Raw genomic sequence first — 23,543 nt, 5'->3', positions numbered from 1 at the left:
TGGAAGGGACCTTGTAGGTCATCTGTTCCAACTGCCTCACACCCAGTGAGGAGACCCTACACCATTTCTGACACAGGGCAGTCCAGTCTCTTCTTGAAAGCCTCCACGGATGAAGCTCCCACAACTTCCCAAAGGAACTTCTGTGTTCCATGGGTTGATTGTTCTCCCTGTCAGAAAATTTCTCCTTTATTTCCAGATTGAATCTTTCCTTGATCATTTTCCATCCATTATTCCTTGTCTGGCCTTCCGGTGCCTTGGAAAATAGCATGTACTTCTCCCTCCTCTGTCATTTCTCTTTTTTTTTTTTTTTTGCTTCATTTTAAGCTACTCATGACAAGGACCCCACCTTTTGTACCATTGGAATTGCCATATTAAAGCCTCTACAGCAGGGGTGTCCAACCTTGGCAAAGCTGGCTGAGGAATTCTGGGAGTTGGAGTCCACAAGTCTTAAAGTTGCCAAGGTTGGACACCCCTGCTCTACAGCATGTACATAATGAAAATGAGATAACCCTTCAGTAATGCTGGAGGAGGAGGAGGAGGTTTTCTGTGATTAAACCAATTTTGTCCCAGAAATAGGATGGGCCTGCATCCTCCTTTCATCGCGTCTTCCTACCGGGTCTTGAACGTTCTCTTCACCTCGCTAAATTCAGCTGGTGGCTCGTGTATTCGTCTTGCATCCCAGCAGGTCAAGGTGATGCAAGTAATACTCCCTCATCCCTCTGGCTCTCCTAGCAACCGTCCTGTGAGATTGATCGCAGCTGACAGTTAACTGAGGCCGGTGGTCATGTGAGGACACGAACATGAGCCTCCCTGGTCCCCTTTCAGCCTGGCAGTGGCATCAGCACAGAAGCCGCTGTTGGGATTTGTTACAGCATTCTTCCCTTTCAGGACAGAATCTTTTCCATGTGTTCTGCAAAGACTGTAACTTCCTGTGGTATAAGAACAGTCGATGTGATACATAGGTTTACGGAGTGTCATGATGATGATGATATCCAGGGGTGGGATTCAACTGTGTAACAACCAGTTCGGTGAGCGTGCGTGCGCCAAATGCATGCTTCGCCCGTGCGTAGCATTTACAACTCACCTGCTGCTGCAAGCCCCGGGTGTAAAACGGCAGACACGCGGCAATCTGCTGTGCTTCGCGAATCAGCTGAGCTGGAAAACCTGGAGATAAAGCACAGACTAGAGATGGGGCGGGCAGGCCCAACAGCTGATCGTCGGAGAGAATTGATTCGCTCACAGCTGGTCTTCGGAGCTACCCGTTTGCCCGAACCAGCCCAAACCAGTAGAATCCCACCCGTGATGGTATCAGACCAGTCATATCTGATTCTTCGTGATTCTAACAGTTTTAACACATAACCAGAGTTGGAAGGGATCTTGTAGGTCATCTAGTCCAACTCCCCGCCCAAGCAGGAGACCCTACACCATTTCTGACCGATGGCAGTCCAGTCTCTTCTTGAAGGTCTCAAGTGATGGTGCTTCCACAACTTCTGAGGGCTTCTGTTCCATGGGTTGATTGTTCTCACTGTCAGAAAGTTTCTCCTTTATTTCCGGGTTGAATCTCTCCTTGTTGAGTTTCCATCCATCATTCCTTGTCTGGCCTTTGGGTGCCTTGGAAAATAGCTTGACCCCTTCCCTCCTCTCTATGGCAGCCCCTCAAATATTGGAAGACTGCTCTCCTGTCTCCCCTGGTCCTTCTCTTCCCTAGACTAGCCAGGCCCAGTTCCTGTAACTGTTCTTCATATGTTTTAGTCTCCAGTCTCCTCATCATCCTGGTTGCTCTTCTGTGTACTCTTTCTAAAGTCTCAACATCTTTCTACAGACCAGGTCTGTTCCGATCTTGCTGCTTTGATTTTTTTCCATGTTCTGGCTGATGTTTCCAGGCCACAGTGTTCTTCGTAGGCCTGGTTTCCTTTTACCGCTAATTCTTCCTAACATCATTGCTTTCTCCAGTGAATAAGGTGCCTTAGCCAAGCCAGATATTGTTTCAAGGAACCCAGGTGTAATACATTCTGTTAAGAAGGAAGGTACCTTCGAGTTACAAAAAATATACTCAGAATTTTCAGGAAAGCCTTACTTTTGTGTGATGGGCAGCTAGATAAATTTGATAATTAAATAGATTTTTAAAAAAATGGGAATCTGCTTCGTTAGTCTTCCCGAACTATAGCTGATTAAAGCGGATGGAGGATGGTTGACAATGAAGGGTGTTTTAACATTTTGCTTCCTGACTCTGAACCAGAGCTGCTGAGAATCGTCTTTGGCTCTGTCAATCAACTTTCCTATATAATTCGTTATTAAGAGGTTTGGTTGAGGCCATGTGGAATTGTGTCTTCTCTAGCAATGCCCCATTCGCAGGACGCTCCTTGAGGGGGTAGTAGCCTGTCCTTTCTTCGTCTAATTTCAGGGAAGCTGTTGAAATGTTACATGCCTTGTATCTTTCAAGTGACGTTAAGATATTCTTTGTGCCCTTTTTTAAACTTAAGTCTGGTTTCTTATTATTCATTTGGTTGAGTGAGATGTTTTCTAATTCTAAAATTTAAGATAATGCAGGGTGCTGCTGGCCTAGAAACCAGGAGACTGGGAATTCTAGTCCCATCTTAACCCTGAAAGCAGGCTGGCTGACTTGGACACCAGAAGACGGTGAGGTATTAGTGCCGCCTTAGGCAAAAAAGCAGAAAATAGTGAGTTCTAGTACTGTGTTAGGCATGAAACCTGGCTGGGTGACTTTGAGCCAATCACCAGGAGATGGTGAATTCTAGTACCGTCTTAGGCATGAAAGCCAGCTGGATGACTTTCGATCAGTCACCAGGGGATAGTGAGTTCTAGTACCGCGTTAGACATGAAACCTGGCTGGATGACTTTGGGCCAATCACTAGAAGGGGGTGAGTTGTCGTTTCACCTTAGCACAAAAGATAACTGGGTGACTTTGGGCCAGTCCCTTTCTCTCAGCCCAAGTCACCTCACAGATTGGTTGCTGCAGGGACAATAGGAGGAGGAAGGAGTATTTACGTTCTCCACCTTGAGTTATCTATAAAGTGATAAAGGCTGGATAAACATCCGGTTAATAAATAAGCATAATTACCTTTCCACTGGTTTTAGGATGGCGGTTCCCTGGATCAGGTTTTGAAAGAAGCCAAGAGGATTCCTGAAGAAATTTTGGGCAAAGTCAGTATAGCAGTGAGTATGCAGCGGCCTCCTTTTAATTCCCCCAAACAAGGTTTTACTAGATACAGAGTGTCATATGTATCCTCCTATAAGCATTTGGGCATCGGATTATCCCTTCAGAGATGGCCAGCCTCTGTTCTGTCGCACACTTGTATGAGTCTTTTATTTTTTAGTTTCCCATTTATAAAATGGGGGTCATGATTGCTTCCATCCCTCAAATCCTGATTTTTATCTCCTCTCCTCCCTCCCCCTTCTCTCCCCTTTCCTTTCTCCCCTTTCCTTTTTCCCTTCCCTTTTTCCTCTCCTCTCCTTTTAGGTTCTGCGAGGATTGGCTTATTTACGAGAGAAGCACCAAATTATGCACCGAGGTGAGCATTGCTTGAAATAGGAAGAGGAGTCCGCATATGTAAGTGAACTGGGGTTGTATAGATCTGCTGGACATCTTTCTCATTCCAAGGCTTAATTCTACACATGGTTTAACCAGGAGCATTACCTAGGGGCAGAGGCAATTATCCAGTGCCTTATATTACATTACTTTTTAAATATCTACATCTATATCTATCTATCTATCTATCTATCTATCTATCTATCTATCTATCTATCTATCTATCTTGTGGCTCTATGGTGCGCTGCCTGGTTTATGGGTTTTTGCAACCTTGTTGGGGTTGCAAAAAATCTGGAAATTGTGTTTTATATCGCACAGCACTTATACAGACCATGGCTTCTTGTTGGCAGTTGCTCTTGAGGGCAGCCTCTTCTGTCACCTTTGTGTTCATGTCAGAACTAGGGACATTTTTCTGGTTCACCAAGAAAAGCCCTTCCCGGTTAATTCTAAAATTAATCACTTGCAGTTTTAAGGCTTTTAAATTTTGCTTCCCAGCAATGGAAGGAGAATTTGGGCAGGCGGGTCGTTTCCATGGCGAGTTTCCCGAGTCTCAGAAGAGGGTTTTTTTTGTGGGGGGGTGGGGGTGGGGGGACCATACACAGAGGGGAAAGGGATCGCAAGATGATTTCTGAAGAATTGCCCAGGGGATGGACAACATTTAGGCTGGCGTGAAATCAGCCTAAAGTCACAGGTTAATTGGACCCACAGTACGGCCCTTGAGAATACAGGTAGTCCTTGATTTATGACCACAATTGACCCCAAAATTTCCATTGCTGTCATATGACTGGATACGATGCAATGGTTGTAAGTGTGAAAAAGAACCCCAAGACACTTTTTCAGTGCTGTTGTGACTTTGAACAGGAACTACACAAATGGTTAGTAAGTTGAGGACTACCTATATTTACTGGTTTATTAATATTAATAGTTTATTAATTGTTTGCCATCTAACTGAGTTTTTTTAACCTGAGCAGCTTTAAGATAGGTGGACTTCAGCTCCCAGAATTCCCCAGCCAGCCATGCTGATCTGTCCAAAATTGTTTTATGGTCTAGCGCGATAATTGACCCCTTGCAGGGTTCTTTCCTGTCTTCATTAGGTGGGAGAAACCATAGAGCTTTTATCTAGAACAGTCTCCAAGTGGAGTTCCTTTTCAGTGTTTCGTTTGTGTGTTTGCGGGGTTTTTTTTCCCTCCCCTCTTCGTCTCTCAAAACAGTTTTTCATTTACAGACGTGAAGCCTTCTAACATCCTGGTGAATTCTCGAGGTGAGATTAAGCTGTGTGATTTTGGAGTCAGCGGGCAGCTCATCGACTCCATGGCCAATTCCTTCGTGGGCACCCGGTCCTATATGTCTGTACGTCCTCCTCCTTTCTGAAGGTTTTTAAAAACAGGAGTTAGGACACGTCCTGTGAGGAGGGATTGGTACCATATGACAGCTGGTGTGGGGGTGTTGTAATGAAGATTGCCTAACTTCAACCTCTCTCAGGATGGGCTTGTGCTATGTTGCAGCTATGTCACCTTAAACCGGTGTTTTCCCAACCTAAGATATGAGGACTACTTCAACTCCTAGAATTCTGGGAGTTGAAGTCCTCACATCTTAAAGTCCCCAAGGTTGGGAACAATGCCTTAAACGGTTTCTTCCTTTAAGCTGGATCAGTTTCTTTCTGAAAAAAAGTTTCTTTTCTGAAATCAGTTTCTTTGGGCTATGAATGCCTTCATTTTTCTGGCAGATACTGTTCCACTCCAAGCCTTTCCTTAATCCTGTCTGGTGTAGAGGAAGCTCAAGCATTCGTATGAGACACAACAATTCCATATCAACAGCTAAATTAAAGCAGTGGGCTACAAAACCTGAATTCTTTACAATTCTGACTGAGCGTGCAAGCCATTCAGTTGCTTCCCCTGAGATTCCGACTCCTGAGAAGCGTTAGAACTGAAGAAGCTTGTTGGATAAGAAGCGAAATGTTTTCACAGAAAACAAAGCCCAGTTGCCTTTTAGCAATAGCACTTAGACTTATATCCCGCTTCATGGGGATTTATAGCTTTCTTCAAGCAATTTACAGAGTCAGCGTACTGCCCCCAACCATTTGGGTCCTCATTTTACCGTCCTCGAAAGGACAGAATGCTAAGACAATCTTGAGTCGATCAGGATGGTAGTCAGCAGAGTTAGCCTGCAATACAGCATTCTTAACTGCTGCACCACCAGAGTTACTGAGAAACAGAGAGAGGGGGATTGTAGGTAGGTAGGCAAGCAGGCAGGCAGAATGTAGACAATATAGACAGACTGATAATATAGACAGACTGATAATATAGACAGACTGATAATATAGACAGACTGGGTGGATGGATAGCTAGATAGATAGACAAACAGACACAGCAATAAATAGCTATTGTAGATAGAAGGCAGAGAAAGACATGATAGATTATAGGTAGCAGTAGCACTTAGACTTATATACCGCTTCACTTATATACTGCTTTACAGCCCTCTCTAAGCGGTTGAGAGAGTTAGCATTTTGCTTCCAACAATCTGGCTCCTCCTTTTACCGACCTTGGAAGGACGGAAGGCTGAGTCAGTCTTGAGCCAGTCAGGATCGAATTGCTGGCAGTGGGCAGAGTCAACCTGCAATGCTGCATTCTAACCACTGCGCCACCAGGGCTCCTTTGGGGGGCGAAAAAATCCCTTGGAAAAACTAATCTGGGTGATTGAGAATTTCCATAGACCTTAAAAAGGAAAGAATCTTCTCTCTCTATAAGCACGAAATAGAGAATCTGACTTCCAATTCTTTTCGGTTAAAGGAAGAGGAGAACCAAAGTACAAACCTAACACAGTATACTTAGCATGAATGGATCTTTTTAGATTGGTTTGTTCAGCAGGAACCAAGTGGGGAGCAAAAGCCCAGTCTTTATTGGATCACAAGTTGAAGTTGGGATCCCGGTGTTACATCCTGTTTTTTTTTTTTTTTTAATTTATGTATTAAATTTCTATGCCACCTATCTCACTGTTAAGTGACTCTGGGCGGCTTGCGGCATGGTCGGTAGTTACAAATGATGATACAAAGCGGTTAAAATTAGGGGGTTTAAAGGTTTTAAGAGACGAAAAACCATGAGGACAGGTGACATGAGGGGGGTGAGGAATCTCTCCAGCCCATTAGCCGGCCCCAGCATAGTGCTCTCCTGTTGGGGCCCCAGACCAGCTGGCAGATCCGGGTTTTCAGACTCTTCCAGAAAGAAAGCCAGGATTATGGGCCTGACTCCAACAGAGAGAATATTCCAGAGGGTGGGGGCCACAGCGGAAAAGGCTCTTCCCCTGGACCCCACCAGCTGAAATCCTTTTTGTCAGACAAGATCCAAAGAATGTCTCTTCTGCTGATGTCAGCAGGAGAGGCTGGTCCCATTGGGGTGACAAGGCTCCCGAGATGCCTTGCCAGTGGTGGGATTCAAAAAAGTTTACTACCAGTTCCGTGGGCGTGGCAGGGAAGGACGCTGCAAAATCTATTCCCTCCCCACCCCACTAACCTGCTTTCCAGCTCCGTTCTCCTGTGCAGGGCAACCAAAGAAGACCCAGCCAATCAGCTGGGACTCAATGCGAGGCAGAGAATAGATGGGATTGGTGGGGCCAGTCAAGAGGTGGTATTTGCCGGTTCTCCAAACTACTCAAATTTTCCGCTACTGGATCTCCAGAACTGGTCAGAACCTGCTGAATGCCACCTCTTACTTGAACCCACTGCCATAAAGAGCTTTGAAGATAAGAGACGACATCTTGAATTGGACCCGGAAGCAAACTGGCAACCAATTCAACTCACACAACAGAGGTGTTAACATGTGACACCCCAGGATTGTCCCGCACCTCTGCGCTCTGTACTTCCTACGCCTAACTGGACTGGTGTGTTTGTCAAGGGAAGTTGCGTAACAACTAGATTACCAGCTAGGCAGGTATTAAAGCCGATGTAGCATCAAGATAGCGATAGTTGGAATATTAATTTTGATCCCAGCCCTTTAAAAAAAGCATGTTGCTGTTTTATATTAATATAAATCTGTCTTTCTGGGAAGTCATCAACCTATCAGCTGGAGTGTTTGCCCCCTCCATCCAGTCTGGGTTTAAAAGATGGTTTAAAACCAGAGTTTTTCTTTCAAACCCTAGGAAGCAAAAGCAAGTCATTTAGGAGCTGATGCATCCTATAAATTAAATCATCAATCATAGCATTAAGCGTCAGTGGTTTCAGTTCCCAGTCTGTTGTGACAACAAAGGTAGCACAGCTTTTTGCAACTGCAGCCAAAGGAAGGTACCTTATGTTCTCTGTTAACTGCACAACTGTATTTTCTGCTTTTTAAAATTTATTTGCATATGACCCAGTAAGCAAAAGTCCCCTAGGTAGATTATTATACCTCTCTTAGCCTGTCTTCTGAAGATCTCCTCTGGTAATTAACTGAGCATCTATCCAGACAGGGAAAACCTCTTTGCTGGCTTGCCATAAATTTCTGACACAGGTGTGTACCCGCAGACACCTGGCTGTTGAAGGAGCCACTGGGATTGGCAGGTGTGTTTATGCAAGATGGGCACTCACCCACCTCTGTTGCTGTTGCTTGCAGCCTGAACGTCTACAAGGCACTCATTATTCCGTTCAGTCGGACATCTGGAGCATGGGCCTCTCCCTGGTGGAGCTGTCAATCGGACGGTACCCCATCCCCCCGCCCGATGGCAAGGAACTGGAAGTGATCTTTGGTCGTCCCATAGTCGATGGGGCTGAAGGGGAGACCCACAGCATCTCTCCGCGGCCCAGGCCCCCAGGACGTCCCGTTAGTGGTAAGAGTTCATTCCTGGGAAATTGCTGGCTGAAGTTGAAATTACATCACTTTTTTTTTTTTTAATGTCGGAAGGTAGCATAATCATCCATAGCTGGACTGCGGTTCATTCTTCTTCCTAGCATTTTCCAAAGAGTGTTGATCCACTGGTTATGAAAGGAATTGACCAACCAGCTTGACATAGTAGGCTGAGAGAGATTGACTGGCCTAAAATCATCCAGCTGGCTTTCATTCCTAAGGCGGGACTAGAACTCACAGGCTCCTGGTGATTGGCCTAAAGGCACCCAGCTAACTTTCATACCTAAGGCAGGACTAGAACTCACAGGCTCCTGGTGATTGGCCTAAGTTCACCCAGCTGGCTTTCATGCCTAAGGCGGGACTAGAACTCACAGGCTCCTGGTGATTGGCCCAAGTTCACCCAGCTAACTTTCATTCCTAAGGCGGGACGGCGGGACTAGAACTCACCGTCTCCTAGTGATTGGCCCAAAGCCACCCAACTGGCTTTCATGCCTAAGGCGGGACTAGAACTCACAGGCTCCTGGTGATTGGGCCAAAGTCACTCAGCTGGCTTTCATTCCTAAGGCGGGACTAGAACTCACAGGCTCCTGGTGATTGGCTTAAGTTCACCCAGCTGGCTTTCATGCCTAAGGCGGGACTAGAACTCACAGGCTCCTGGTGATTGGCCCAAGGCCACCCAGCTGGCTTTCATTCCCAAGTGTCAGGCCTGAAAGAACAGCACCAGCAGAATTAAACTCACGCCTATGCACGTTTCAATAAATACTCACAGGCTATTCCAATTACAGAAATTCAGTATTACTCACTTTCAAGAATGACAAGTTGCAGGTGGCCTTCAACGTACAACTTCAACTGACCCCAGAATATGACCTTTCTTGCCACGGCTGTTAAGTAAATCTGTCTTCCCCATTGACTTTGCTTGTCAGCAGGACTCAAAAGGGGAATCGTGTCATCCCGGGGACACTGCAACTGTCATAAGTACATGCCAGTTGTCAGGAATTTTGTTCACGTGGTCATGGCGATGCTGCAAAGGTCGTAAAGCGTGAAAAACGGTCCTCGGTCCATTTTTCAGTACCGTTGTAACTTTAAACAAGTCACTAAATAAGACGGTTGTAAGTCAAGGACTACCTGTACTCCTCAATGTACAACAGTTCATTTAGTGACCATTTGAAGTTACGACGGCACTGAAAAAAGTGACTGATGACCATTTCTCACACTCAGGACCGTTGCCAAACTCCCCACGGTCACATAATTGACATTCGGATGCTGGACAACCGGCTTCCATTGATGATGGTTGTAGCGTCCCATGATCCTGCAAATAATCCCCTTTTCTGACCTTCCGACAAGCAAAGCCAGATTCACTTAACAACCATGTTACTAACTTAACAACTGCAGTGGTTCCCTTAACATACGTGGCAAGAAAGGTCGTAAAACGGGCCAAAACACACTTAACAAATTTCTCACTTAACAACATATGTTTTTGGGCTCAGTTGTACTTTGCTGATTTTTTGCATGAGTTTTTTTTAAAAACTCTCCTCGACTCGCCAGTTTGCATCAAGTATCCTTTGCAACGAGACAAACTGGCTGGGAAAATCCGCAGTGAGTTTCTTTTCAAGGCGGCTCAGCCACCCTCCTTGACGCAATGCCCTCCAGATACATTGGACTGCGGCTAAGCGATGCCTAGCTGGCACGAGTCGTTGCTGACTGGCAGGGCTAAAGTTGAACATGGCACATACTGAGGCAGATAGATGGTGGGGTATGATATTGCAGCAAGATGTTGCTTGTCAACAGGATGAAGATTTGGGAGAATGAAAGGGCGAGGTTTTCAAGCCCCAAAGATCCCCAAACTCAAGGAATCCGCGGATAAAAAATATTCAGTATCCAGAATGGAAAGGAGGAGATAGCCACTTTCACTCGTGCTTTTTCCCATAGATAAAAGATGTTCAGGACTGTACAGCTTGTCTTTTATCTAGGGATGAAGACACCAGGCTAGAAACCAGGGGATGGGGAGTTCTAGTCCCACCTTATGTAGGAAAGCAGGCTGGATGAGTTTGGGCCAAGCATCTAGTCCTGTCAGGTACAAAAGCTGGCTGGGTGTGACAAAAGGAGACGGTGAGTTCTAGTCCTGAGTTAGGCAAGAAAACCAGCTGCGTGACTTTGAGCCAGTCCTCTCTCTCTCTCTCTCTCTCTCTCTCTCTCTCTCTCTCTCTCTCTCTCTCTCTCTCTCTCTCTCTCTCTCTCTCTCCCTCCCTCCCTCCCTCCCTCTCTCTCTCTCTCTCTCTCAGCCCAACCCACCTCACAAGGTCGTTATTGTGGTGGGACATAGGAGGAGGAAGGAAGGTTCACCGCTTTTGAATTATTTATCAAAAATAAGAACGGTGGGATAAATCAATAAAACTAAAACAAAAAAGGAATATCGTGGGTCTCAGTAAACTTAGTTTTGTTCTTATTATCCTACCTTTTAGGCTAAAAGTCACCAGGCAAGGTCATTATTTAAGACCAATAAGGTAGATCGCAGACGGGACTGGCTGCTTCAGCCCAGCCTCCTCTCCTATGTCTTCCCAACCCTCTCATATTAACTCCTAAGCTACATAGTGGAAGCTGGGTGACTGACTGCAGGTCGTCCTTGACTTACAACAGTTCATTTAGTGACCATTGAAAGTTACAATGGCACTGGGAAAAAAGTGACAACCGTGTTCATACGATCAAAATTCAGACGCTTGCCAACCGGTTCATACTTACGACCGTTGCCGTGTCCCATGGTCACACGATCCACTTTTGCGACCTTCCGACAAGCCAAGTCAATGGGGAAGCCAGATTCGTTTAACAACCGGGCTCCTGGCTTGTCAACTGCAGTGATATTCACTTAACCACCATGGCAAGAAAAAGTCGTAAAACGGGGCAAAACATGCTTAGGGGATGTCTCCATTAACAAGATAAGGGTTGGGCTCCGTTATGGTCGTTAAGTCAAGGTCTGCCTGTCTCTCAGAAGCTGTTGTTGCTGCTTTCTGCACACCTTTCAGGTTCCAAGGCCAACCAGCCAAGCGCCCGGTTGTTGTTGGTTCCTGGTCTCACTTCAGTATTCCCGGGGTTTCTTGAAGATGGACGCGCTTTTCTTGGCGCGTGTTCTCCCGCCTGCCGTTTTTCACCCCCTCCACACACACCTTTGCTCTTTTGAACCCTGCAGGTCATGGGATGGACAGCCGCCCCGCCATGGCTATTTTTGAATTGCTTGACTACATCGTGAACGAGGTGAGTGGCCGGGAGAAGGCGTTTTGACTCTCTTTTAACTGCGGGCCGGTCTGTTTGCATTCATGCCTTGTAAATCAGGTCCCTGGAGGCGTAGGATTAAAACGGTATGGTGGGCGGATTAAACACCTGGTGGAAGATCCGGCTTTTTGTGTTTTCGGGGCCAGGTGCTGTCAGGGTATTCTTGCCTCAGAGAATTGGTTTAATGCCAGGGTTCCAAGTACTAGACCAGGGCATCCCAAAGTTGGCCACTTTAAGACTTGTGGACTTCAACTCCCAGAATTCTCCAGCCAGCTATGCTGGCTGGAGAATTCTGGGAGTTGAAGTCCACAAGTCTTAAAGTGGCCAACTTTGGAGACCTTTGTACTAGACCCGTTGCAAGCAAAAACTCTCAGGCAGGAGATTTCCTCAAAGAATAGCTTGATTGGAAATATCATATTGGCATATATCTGGTGAAGACCAAACTCTGAGGGGGCCCCTTGGTTTTCACCTAATTAAAAGTAAAAGGTTTTCCCTCAAAGCCAAACAAATCAAGTCACATAACCCAATCGTGGCAGCATCCACAGATCTGGTTGACATCACTCCTCCTTCCTCCGGTCAGTGTGGGAACGTCCTTGGTTCCCAGGAGGAGGTATTTTATTTTGACTACACAACCCCAGCTATCTCCAGTCTTCTCTCTCCCTAACCCTCAGCTCCATTGTGGCAGCCCTGAGGCTCCAAGAGGGCTTCGGCCAAGCCAGCTTCAGGATTGACGGGTGCCCCAGCCTGCTCTGCGTTCCCTTCTCTTCCCTTTTTCTGTCAATACCTATTTCACCAATAAAAGCTCCCAACCAGTTTAAGCTTTGTCTGTTACCCCACTTCATTGTGTCCACAGGTTAGAAGTCTCTAATCCTGGGGTCCCCAACCCCTCAGGCCACAGCCCAATACTGGGCCGCAGCCTATTCTGAACCGAGCTGCACCAGCAGCAGGCCAGCACATACGCATGTGCAGCTCCAGTTACATGGCCAGCCAGCACTCGCGAATGGCAGCTCCGTTTACACAAGCGGCAGGTGCTCACTTGCGAGGCTCTTATTTGCGCGCATGATGTGCGTGCACTTGCTTGTGTAAACGGAGTCACACCCACGAGTGCGGGCACCTGCCACTCGCATGGAACCATCCCCTCTCCTCCAGCTAGAAAGGTTGGGGACTACTGGTCTAATCTGTCCTCCACCACAGTGTCATTCATGTCTAAAGGTTCCCCTCGCACATATGTGCTGGTCATTTCCAGCTCTAGGGGGCGGTGCTCATCTCTGTTACAAAGCCAAAGAGCCAGCGCTGTCCGAAGACGCCTCCGTGGTCATGTGGCCAGCATGACTAAACGCCGAAGGCGCACAAAACGCTGTTACCTTCCCACCAAAGGGGTCCCTTGCATTTTTTTTTAACCTTCTTTCGAACTGCTAGGTTGGCAGAAGCTGGAACAAGTATCGGGAGCTCACTCCTTGACGCGGCGCTAGGGATTCGCACCACCGAACTGCTGACCTTTCTGATCAACAAGCTGAGCCACCGCGTGCGTCCCTTCGTTCATGTCTAATTGCGTGTAAAAAATAAGGCGCCGCTAGTAAAATGGGAACAGTTCAATCGCACGCCTGTACATTTTCAGTCTCGGTGAAAATACAGAGAAAGGAAGAAAGAATGAAGGAAGATGGGAAAGAAGAATGAATGAAAATAAAGATTTATGTCCACGGTCTTGCCTCTTAAATTGAAAGGAGGAAGGAAACCGGGAAATTTCTCTTGTTGTGGACCAACGAGAGATAGAAAGGGAGGGTCACAGAGTTGATGGGTTCTGTTTGGGCTTCACGGAGACAGAAATAGAATGAAGAGGGTGCAAATGGAAATAAACATACATCGGAAGTAAGAAAGCAACATGACTGAGTCCCTGGAAACTGCGTGGCTCCCTTGGGACTCTATCCTTTCAGCACAGAGAGAAAGAATGGCCCACCCACCCCTGATCCCATTCTGTGGAGAGGCCACTTTGGGAAAGAGGACTTTTGCTGCTAGTTTATTAATGTGCCAAGTTCTTTGGGATCTTGGATGATGAACCAACGAGGAGCGTTGTCAGATTTGGAAGAACAAGGGGACTTCAGAGCCTAGGCCCCAAACCACGCTGAGTTTTCTCCATCCCTATCACTTGTGGCTTTCCTTCTTGACCAGTGGGGACCAGGAGCTTTTATCCAAATAGAAGAGATTATTTGTAGCTTGGGTTTGAGCTGTGGGGGTCCTTGGTGCTCTCTGAGCTTGGTTCTTTTCTTGCAGACGTTTCATAACCCAACTAGGTATCATCATCAGTTTTCATCCCTTAATGTTTACTCCCTCCCAAGGCTCGATGATGTTAGAATGAGCTAAGGACCTGTTTATTGGGATTGCATCCTTGTACATAAACGTGTTCAAATCTCTCCAAACATACAGGAAAGACTTCAACTTATGACCACAATGGAGCCTGTCTGTTACAGTGGTTTTTTGCAGTGGTCATTAAGCAAATGCCACTGTCATTAAGTCAGTCCATTGGTTGAAGGCTGTTTCCTAAACTGATGTGGCTTTTCCCGAACCTCCTCAACTTAATTTTTTTTTTTTCCCCTGTCTATTTCAGCCACCTCCAAAACTGCCGACTGGGGTTTTCACCCAAGAATTCCAGGAGTTTGTAAATAAATGGTAAGTCGTCTTGCACTTATCAGTGGGAAATATAAAAACTTGGCATTTAGGGGCCCGGCAGTCTGTGTAAATGTATCACTTGGAAACTTGCTGGCTCAGGATGAGGGATTCTCCCTTTGGGGTGCCAGGCCTGCAAATGGGGACCTTGAGCATCCCTGTTTGGTTTGGTGGCAGCAGTGCCTCAGATAGAAAGTCCATACAGAGAGTGGTAAGGACAGTGGAGATCATAGGAAGCTCACTTCTCGTTATTCAAGATACTGCTTATAAGTGCTAGGTGCTTAGCGCTCCAACATTGTCAGAGATCCCACACACCCAGTTTACAGTCTTGTTTCTATTGTTCCCCTCTGGGAGGAGGTTTCAAAGTAATTGTAGCGGGATTACCAGCTTTGTTCCCTAGGCCATCCTTCTGGTAAACCTGCAAGATTCATTTCTCTCACCATGTACCTGTAGACATCCAAATTAGACTGTATTGTTTCCCCGGGTCATAGAATATGTGTGGGTATATGTGCATAATTTTGTATTTATTTATTTTGTCCTGTTCATGTAGCGTATACTGGAAATGGAGGCCCTTGGTATGGTGACTTCCGGTTTGCAGGGCTTCGGCGACAGGCAGGAACCCGCGATCGTGCGCGGTTTCTGCCTGGGCTCGCCGCTGGAGCGCCCCGAGCCAGCTGGCTTCGGGGCTAAGCCACCCCGTAGAGATGGTGAAAAGGGGGGAGATCGCCAGCAGGGTCGAGGAGAGCCGCATCTCTCCTCCTCAGCTGGTCAAACTCCCTTTCCTGAAGGCGGTAGGAGCGGTGGTCAGAAATGGCCGCCTCAAAGAAGCCCTCAACCGGAAAAGAAAGTGCAGGAGGAAGATAAGAAGTGAAAAATTCATTTTTAATGTACGCCGATTATTGTACATTCAAAGTGACAATAAAGTTATTCTAAGTTCTAAGTGCCAGGGCTCTTCGACACCGGCAGATTATTTTCATCAGGAGATTAGAAAAGGTGTAACTTCCGAATGCAGTTCGGCAAAGCTGTCAGTTCCTCTCTCCGTGGGCTTCTCTGTACAGGTAGCCCTCAGCTTATGATGACAATGGAGAACCAGATTTTTGTTACTAAGCGAGACCCCTGTTAAGTGAATTTTGCCCCATTTTACAACCTTTCTTGCCAAGGTTGTTAAAACGAATTGCTGCCATTGATAAGTTAGTGACACGGCGGTTAAGCGGATCTGGCATCCCCATTGACGCTGCTTGTTAGAAAGTTGCAAAAGGGGATCACATGACTCTCCCCCCCAGGACACTGCAGCCGTCATAAATAGGAGTCAGCCGCCAAGCTTCTGAATTTTGGTCACGTGACCATGGGGATGCTGCAACAGTAAAAAATGGTCCTAGGTCATTTCCTTCGGTGCCATAGTAACTTCAGATGGTCACTAAATGAATTTTGAACGAGAGAATTACAATTTTGTTGTAAGTCGAAGACTACCTCCAGCTAGAAAAGTCACTTCAAGGAGACACATACAGGTAGTCCTCGATTTACAGCCACAGCGGAGCCCAAAATTGATGTTGCTAAAGTTTATTAAGTGAGTTTTGCCCCATTTTTACTTTTTTTGCCACGTTCGTTAAGGGAATCGCTGCAGTTTTTAAACTGGTAACACGGTTGCTAAGTGAAAAAAAAAAACAGCCGCGAGTCCCCTTTTCCCAGTGCCATCGTGACTTTGAACGATTGCTAAAAATGAACCGTCGTAAACTGAGGACTAGCTGTGCTCTTGGCATGACCTTGTTTTTGTGACTGAGCCACGTGGACGGGCTTGGGTTAGGACAGCTGAGGAGAGCTTTGTGCCTCCGGCATCCCCCAAACCCCGGGGTTGGGTCCCCCCAGGACTATATGCGGGCGCATTTTGCAGTGATCGTAATTGACCAACCTCCTTCTTCTTCTTCTTCTTCTTCTTCTTCTTCTTCTTCTTCTTCTTCTTCTTCTTCTTCTTCTTCTTCTTCTTCTTCTTCTTCTTCTTCTTCTTCTTCTTCTTCCTCCTCCTCCTCCTCCTCCTCCTCCTCCTCCTCCTCCTCCTCCTCCTCCTCCTCCTCCTCCTCCTCCTCTTCTTCTTCTTCTTCTTCTTCTTCTTCTTCTTCTTCTTCTTCTTCTTCTTTTCCCCCACAGCTTAATTAAAAACCCCGCTGAACGGGCAGATCTAAAGATGCTGATGGTAAGAATCATCGCTTTGTGTGCACAAACCCCGAATTCCCCTCCATAAGGAGAGCCAAATCCTTGCTCAGTTTCCCAGCAGGTCAACTGGCTCCATCTCCTCCTCCTCCTCTCTTAACAATTACTCCTCTCTGAGTGGGAACGTGTATGTTCCACTGGGGTGGAATTCTTTGAGGAATTCCAGCAGGGGCGGGATGCCAATAGTTTTACTACCTGTTCTGTGGGCATGGCTAGGTGGGGCGTGGCCATGTGACCGGGTGGGCGTGGCTTTTTTTGCAGACACACATACACACACACACGGGTGCTCAGCTTTTTTGGCCTCCTGGGCCTCAGGGAAGCCTCCTGGGAGGCCATGTTTGCTCCCAGGAGGCTTCCCTGAGGCCTAGGAAGCAAAAACGGAGCACGGAGAGACCATGCAGCACACACACATGCACACGCGCACACACACACACACACCTTTTTGTCTCCTGGGCCTCAGGGAAGCCTCCTGGGCGAAGCAGTAAGACAGCAAGGGCGATCCCAGCACAGTTGATCCTTGGAACAGCTGATCATCAGGAAGAGAAAGAAAGAGAAAGAAAGAGAGAGAGAGAAGGAAGGAAGGAAGGAAGGAAGGAAGGAAGGAAGGAAGAAAGAAAGAAAGAAAGAAAGAAAGAAAGAAAGAAAGAAAGAAAGAAAGAAAGAAAGAAAGAAAGAAAGAAATTCTTGTTCTGGCTGTTTTTTTTTACTACTGGTTCACCCAAACACCACCCCTGAATTGCAGCCCTCCCCTTGAGGGTAGGGGTTCCAAGTGCGAAAAGCCCTGAGAATCGCGCAGCGATTGTGCAGATTGTCCAGGGAAAAGCCCCGAATTGGGTAGAGTGTACTTTCCGTCCAGACCTCATTTGTGGCAGAGAAGGAGGAGGTGGTCTCAGGCTGAGGAGCTCTAGGGTCCTCCCACAAAAAACCCAGGAGCTGGAGTCCTCGCGTGTCCCTTTGCATTTCGTGAAAAGAAGGACGAGGGGGCGACACGATAGCCACGTTCTCATATCTGGGGGGGAGGCTGTCACAGAGAGGAGGGGGAATAACCTGTTTTCCAGAGCGCCCGAAGGCAGGAGGCCAAGAAGCAACGGATGGAAACTAACCAAGGAGAGAAAAGCAACCTGGAGCTAAGGAGAAATTTTCTGACAGGGAGGACAATAAAGCCAGTGGAACACCTTGCCTCCATAAATGCTCCAACACGGGAAGTTTTTAAGAAGAGATTGGACAACCATTTTTCTGGAAGCAGAGGGTTGGACTAGAAAGCCTCCAAGGTCCCTTCCAACTTCAGTTACTCTGTTATCCCCCCGTGGCCAGGGTGTTCCCATACCACCAGTACGGTAGGGCCTTCCCACACTTCCCCTGAATTCCCCTGGCCCAAAACACAAATCCTTAAAAGACTTCAGGAAGAGGGAAAATCCACTGGGAAACCGAGGATGAGTTTCTGCATCCACGTTTCTCCTCCTCGGCCGTTTTAAGACGTGTGAACTTCAACTCTCAAGAATCGGGGGGAAGATGGGTGGGGGCTTCCAGCTCCCGTGTTAAGATGCATGGACTTCAGCTCCCAGAATTCCTCCTCACGCTGGCTGAGGAATTCTGGGAGTCGAAGTCCACGTATCTTAATAACCGCCAACCCTGAAAAACTCGGCTTTTTTCTAGAAACAGAAAGCGGGCTCCGCATAAGGACTTGTCTCTCCGCTTATCTCCAGACAGGAGAATTGTATCCAGCTCTGCGCTGCTGAGATAATCTCCCCCCCACCTTTTTCCCCCCCTCCTTCTCCATTTGCATTTCTTACTCCAAATATCGGTCCGTAGAGTACCAAGTCGTGAATAAGCACCCGTGACACACACAACGTGATGCAAAACAGCAGGGTGGGTTTGAGTTCCTTCTGAAGCCACGTGTGCATTGAAGGAGGGGTCTCCGCTATGTACAAGGAGCAGAAGCTCGACAGAGCGGCCTTCCAGTTGGGGGATTTCCCTCCGTTGACAAACTTATCAGAAGAGAACCAGATTAATGACGGGGGAAGTATTGGGCAGGATTCCACCCTAAATGAAAATACAGGCAGTCCCTGACTTAAGACCACCCTAAATGAAAATACAGGCAGTCCCTGACTTAAGACCACCCTAAATGGACTTAAGACCACCCTAAATGGACTTAAGACCACCCTAAATGGACTTAAGACCACCAATTGAGCCCCAGATTTCTGCTCTTAAGTGAGAGACCTTTGTTAAGTGAGTTTGCCCCCCCTTTTTTACGGCCTTTCTTGCCACTGTTGTTGAGCGAGTCGCCGCCGTTGATAAATTAGTAAGCCGGTTGTTAAGTGAATCTGGCTTTCCCCCCCCCCCTTGGCTTTGCTTCTCAGAAAAGGGGGGATCCTTTGACCTTGGCAACGGTCATAAGTTTGAACCGGTTGCCAAGCGCTTGAATTTTGACCACAAAGGGGTGCTACAAAAGGTCGTAAGTGTGCAAAACATTCAGCCGTAAGTCACTTTTCAGTGCCGTCGTAACTTGGAGCAGTCACTAAACAAACAGTCGTAAGCCGAGGCCGACCTGTACGTTCAAGATGGGTCAATGCGTGTGTGGAATTTTAAGGAGTTAAAAAAATAATAATTCAAATGTCCATTTTTTATTCCTCTTGAAGCCCTCCCCATTATTATTATTATTATTATTATTATTATTATTATTATTATTAAATAGAGGAAATTAAAATGTGCCTTTTGCTACTTGATCCTGGTTGGCGTAAAGGTCAAAGAACCCCGTGTCTCTTCCAATGCTAAGTGTGGTTGTTGTGCTGTAAGGCCACAGACTCCTCAGCGGTTTTGTGGACCCACAATCTAGGCAGGACTCCCCCAAATTTACAGACGGCCCTCTACTTAGACTACACTTGGGACCAGAATTTCCACGGCAAAGCACGGTGGTTAGACTGAAATAGAATAACAAGACTTGGAAGGGACCTCAGAGGTCTTCTAGTCCAGCCCCCTGCTCAAGCAGGAGACCTTATACCATACCAGACAACCGGCTGTCCAGTCTCTCTTAAAAAGCCTCCAGTGACGGAGCATCCACAGCTTCTGGTGGCCAGCAGTTCCACTGGTTAATTGTCCTCTTTGTTAGAAAGTGTCTCCTTAATTCTCCGTGATGAGTTTCTACCCGTTGCGTCTTGTTTTGCCTTTGGATGCTTTGGAGAATAGCTTGACTCCCTCTTCTTTGGGGAAGCCCCTGAGATACTGTAACACGGTTAATCATGTCTCCCCTGGTTCTTCTTGTCATTAAACTAGACAAACCCCCCCCCATTCCAGCAACTGTTCTTTCATATGTTTTAGCCTCCAGTCCCCTCTTGGTTGCTCTTCTCTGCGCTCAGATTCAACGAGCGACTGCTGATTTTACAATCTTTTTTGCTCGTCTGTACGGAGACCCTCCGTCATCTAGGCCACAGTTGTCACAGAAGTGCTTTTAACCAAAAGGGCAAGTGGCCTTTTTTCTTTTTTTTTTTTTTTGGTTTACTACTTTGAAAAAGTTTCGCTTCTCATCCGAGAAGTTTTTTTTTCTTCTTCTTCAGTCCTGAAGAAACTTCTCAGATGAGAAGCGAAACCTTTTCGGAGGAAAAAGAACCCCCAAAAAGAAACTCACGTTGCCTCTTGGGAGAAAAAAAGGGGGACTTTTTATTTTTTTTTTGCCACCGTGGTTAAGAAAATCGGTGTTGTTGTTAAGTAAATTGCACGGTCGTTAAAGTGAGTCCAGATTGTCCCATTGTCGGGAGCCAACTGGGAAGGTCACAGAACCGTCACACAATCCTGGGACGCTGCACTTGCTGTAAACACACACACACACACACAGACACACACACACACACACACACACCACTTTGCCAAGCCTCTAAATTTTGTTGATAATCCTGTGGTTGGTCATAAGTGCAAAGGGCTGGCCGTTAGTAGTTGGGTGTTTTTTTGTTTTTTTTTTGTAACTTCAGACGGTCAGTTGTAAATTGAGGATAACCTGTACAGCGACGGACATTCTTTGTGCCCTTTTTCAAAAGCCCCACACCCGCAGGTCTCCCAAGCGCGGCCCCTTGAAGACTTGTGGACTTCCAACTCCCAGAATTCCCCAGCCAGCGGAATTCTGGGAGTTGAAGTCCACAAGTCTTAAAGGGGCCACGCTTTGGATACCTCGGCTCCACACCTTTCACGAAAAGGCTCGAAAAATCCGACCCCGGTGGTTTCCCCCTGACCCTGGTTTCCCTCGGCGAGGCCACCGCTTCCTGTCCGTACAACAACGTCTAGGCTGCTAGCTAACTTTCTTCCCCCCACCCCTTTCTACCGTTTGCTTTCCAGAATCACACCTTCATCAAGCGCGCCGAGGTGGAAGAGGTGGATTTTGCCGGCTGGCTATGCAAGACGCTGCGGTTGAAGCAGCCCAGCACCCCCACCCGCACGGCCATGTGACCGCCACGCCAGCTGCCTTGCCCTCCCTCCCTCCATCTCTCTCTCTCTCTCTCCCTCGTGCACCTGCTTGTCTGCCGCTGTTCGCTGCCCTCCCGGCAGAAGGAAGACAGACGCCCCTTGGCCTCTCCTCCACCCTCCATTTTTGCACCCGGAACAAGCCAGGCAGGAGGGTTGCCAAGAAAGAGACTGTCTCTCCCTCCCTCCCTCTCTCTCTCTCTCTCACACACACACACACACACACACACACAAGCACGCGAACCCGGCTTCCTCCCCCTGTTCCTGTTCTTGGGTTTGGTTTGGTTTCTTCTTCCTGCAGTGGGAGAACCCCCCCCGCTCTCCGCAGCTCTCGGCTTTGGTGGGCAGGGCTGGCCCAGCTGCTGTTTGGTTTGGGGAGGTGATAAGAGGACAGAGCGACCCGGATAGGCTGGCTGCATCTCTCTCTTTTCCTTCCTTCCTCTGCAGCCACTGCCGAGGGGAGGGGTGGGGAGGGGAAGGACTACAAGGTCAATTGGCTGGGCCAGGATGGGCCACCCCCCTGTTTTCAGCCCCCTTGCCTCAGCCCTCTCCAGTCCGTCTTTCTGTCCGTCTGTCCTTCCTTACCATCCATCCATCTTTTCCTTTCTCCCTCCTTCCATGTTCTTTCTCTCCCTCCCATCCATTTATCCTTCCATCTTCCTCCCTCCTTCTCTATCTCTCTTTCTCTTTTCCTCTGTCTTTCTTTTTGGACCACCATTCATCTAAAATGCTATAGGGTTTCCTGCTTGAGCAGGGCGTTGGACTAAGATCTCCAAGTTCTTTTCCAACTCTTATTTTGTGTTTTTTCCCTATCTATCTTTCTATCTATCTATCTATCTATCTATCATCTTTTTTCTTTCTTTCTATTTCCTTCCTTCGTTCCTTCCTTCGTTCCTTCCTTCCTTCCCTTTCCTTCCTTCCTTCGTTCCTTCCTTCGTTCCTTCCTTCCTTTCCTTTCCTTCCTTCCTTCCTTCCTTCCTTCCTTCCTTCCTTCCTTCCTTCCTTTCCTTCCTTCCTTCCTTCCTTCCCCCTTCCATCTGCCATTTCCTGTCTCCCTCTCATTTCCTTTCTCCTCCTTCCTTCCTTCCTTTCTTCCCTCCCTCTCGCTCATTCCTCCCTTATCTCTCTCCTTCCTTCCTTCCTTCCTTTCCTTCCTTTCCTTCCCTTCCTTCCTTCCTTCCTTCCCATTTCTCCCTTTCTCTCCCTTTCTCCCTCTCCTTTTCTGTAGGTGAATCTAAGGGTGGACCTTTGCTGACGGGCAGACCGCTCACTGCCTGGGGGCAGCTAGGGCAAAGCGGGCAGATTAGCCAACTTGGGCGGCTACGGGGGTTGCCTCTTGCACCCATGGCCCAGGAGCGGAAGGTCCCATGGCCTGTTGACGTCCTGGAAGCTGTTGGGGAGCAGATAGAAAAAGAACCAGCCCCGGTGAAGGAAACGCGTCTCTGGCCAAGCTCTCCACTCCTTCCTGTGACCATCCTCCTCTCCTCTTCTCTTCTCTCCTCTTCTCTTCTGGTCAGCTTGCCTGTCTGCCTGCCTTGGGGACTTTCCTTGGAAGGGGGGTGGGCAGGAATTGGGGTGGGGGTGAAGAGGTAGGCAGGGCCCACACTTGAAGGACCTTCTCCGTCCAAGGCTTTGGGGACACGAATGGGTTTGGAGCCCTTAGAGAATGCTGGATTGTGGCAGAGAGTGTGTGTGTGTGTCGGGGGTGGATAGCTTTAGCTGTCGGTTCGTGGTTCTGCGACGGTTGTAAATGCGAGGACCGGTTGCCAGCCCCCCCTTTCCCCCTCCAGGGCTGTGAATGCCAGCAGCCGCCTCTGGCCTTGGCCGTCCCATCTCCCCCTCCCGGGTTTCGCTGCTTGGATACAGCCAGGGTGACACCGCTCCGTTTTTTTTCCCCCTAAAGGCTCGCCGGGCTTCGTCTGTTTTCCTTTCTCTGGGCTCTGCCGCTTCTGCCCTGCTGTCCCAGGAGGCTGCGGTGGCATCATAGTGGTTGGGCTGCACACCTGGGGCTCTCGCGGGCGAGGCGGCAGCCCTCGGCCTCCCTGGCTCTTGAGGAAAGGCAGGCACTGCAGAGGACGAAGGAGGAGGAGGAGGAAGAGATTCATTGGCTGGGCCACGATGGGGCTCCCTCCCTTCCCACCCACCCTGTCTGTCTGTCTTTTCCTCTCTTCCCTCCTTCCCTTTCCTCTCCCTCTCCTGTTTATCCTTCCCGTCTTTCCATCTTCCTTCCTACTTCCATCCAATCATCCATTCTTTCTCTTTCTCCTTCCTTCCTTTTCCTTCTCCCCCCTCTCATCCGTTTATCCTTCCTGTCTTTCTATCTTCCTCCCTACTTCCATTTTCCTTCCTTCCTTTCCTGCATATCCCTTTCTTTCCACTTCCTTTCTCCCTCTTCTCATCTATTCATCTTCTGTCATTCCTTTCTCCCCCTCCTCTCCTCTCCTCCCCTTTTCTTTTTTTCCCTTTCTCTCCTCCTCTTCTTAAAATTTCCACATGGGCTAAATGCACGCTTTTGGTTCACAACGTGGACATGTTGGCTCCAAGAACCCGGTTAGGGTCCCGCAGGACCAAGAACAGGGCGGTGTTTT

General features: G+C 47.8%; 1 protein-coding gene across 1 annotated transcript in view; it reads left to right on the top strand.

Annotated features, from left to right (window-relative positions):
* Nucleotides 1-23,147, top strand: part of MAP2K2 (mitogen-activated protein kinase kinase 2) — a 44,981-nt gene extending 21,834 nt beyond the window's left edge. Inside the window, exons 4-11 of the mRNA XM_026721518.2 lie at nt 3,100-3,177; nt 3,482-3,533; nt 4,776-4,900; nt 8,134-8,347; nt 11,549-11,613; nt 14,237-14,298; nt 16,441-16,486; nt 20,830-23,147. Of these exons, the coding sequence (XP_026577303.1) occupies nt 3,100-3,177; nt 3,482-3,533; nt 4,776-4,900; nt 8,134-8,347; nt 11,549-11,613; nt 14,237-14,298; nt 16,441-16,486; nt 20,830-20,940 (753 nt within the window). The 3' untranslated portion in view covers nt 20,941-23,147. The remainder of the gene's footprint in view (nt 1-3,099; nt 3,178-3,481; nt 3,534-4,775; nt 4,901-8,133; nt 8,348-11,548; nt 11,614-14,236; nt 14,299-16,440; nt 16,487-20,829) is intronic.
* The last annotated feature ends 396 nt before the right edge of the window (nt 23,148-23,543 follow it).

This window comes from Pseudonaja textilis, chromosome 1, assembly GCF_049901715.1.
Source record: "Pseudonaja textilis isolate UNSWEBS1 chromosome 1, rPseTex1.2, whole genome shotgun sequence".
Taxonomy (NCBI): domain Eukaryota; kingdom Metazoa; phylum Chordata; class Lepidosauria; order Squamata; family Elapidae; genus Pseudonaja; species Pseudonaja textilis.
This window is presented reverse-complemented; position numbering and strand designations above follow the sequence as displayed.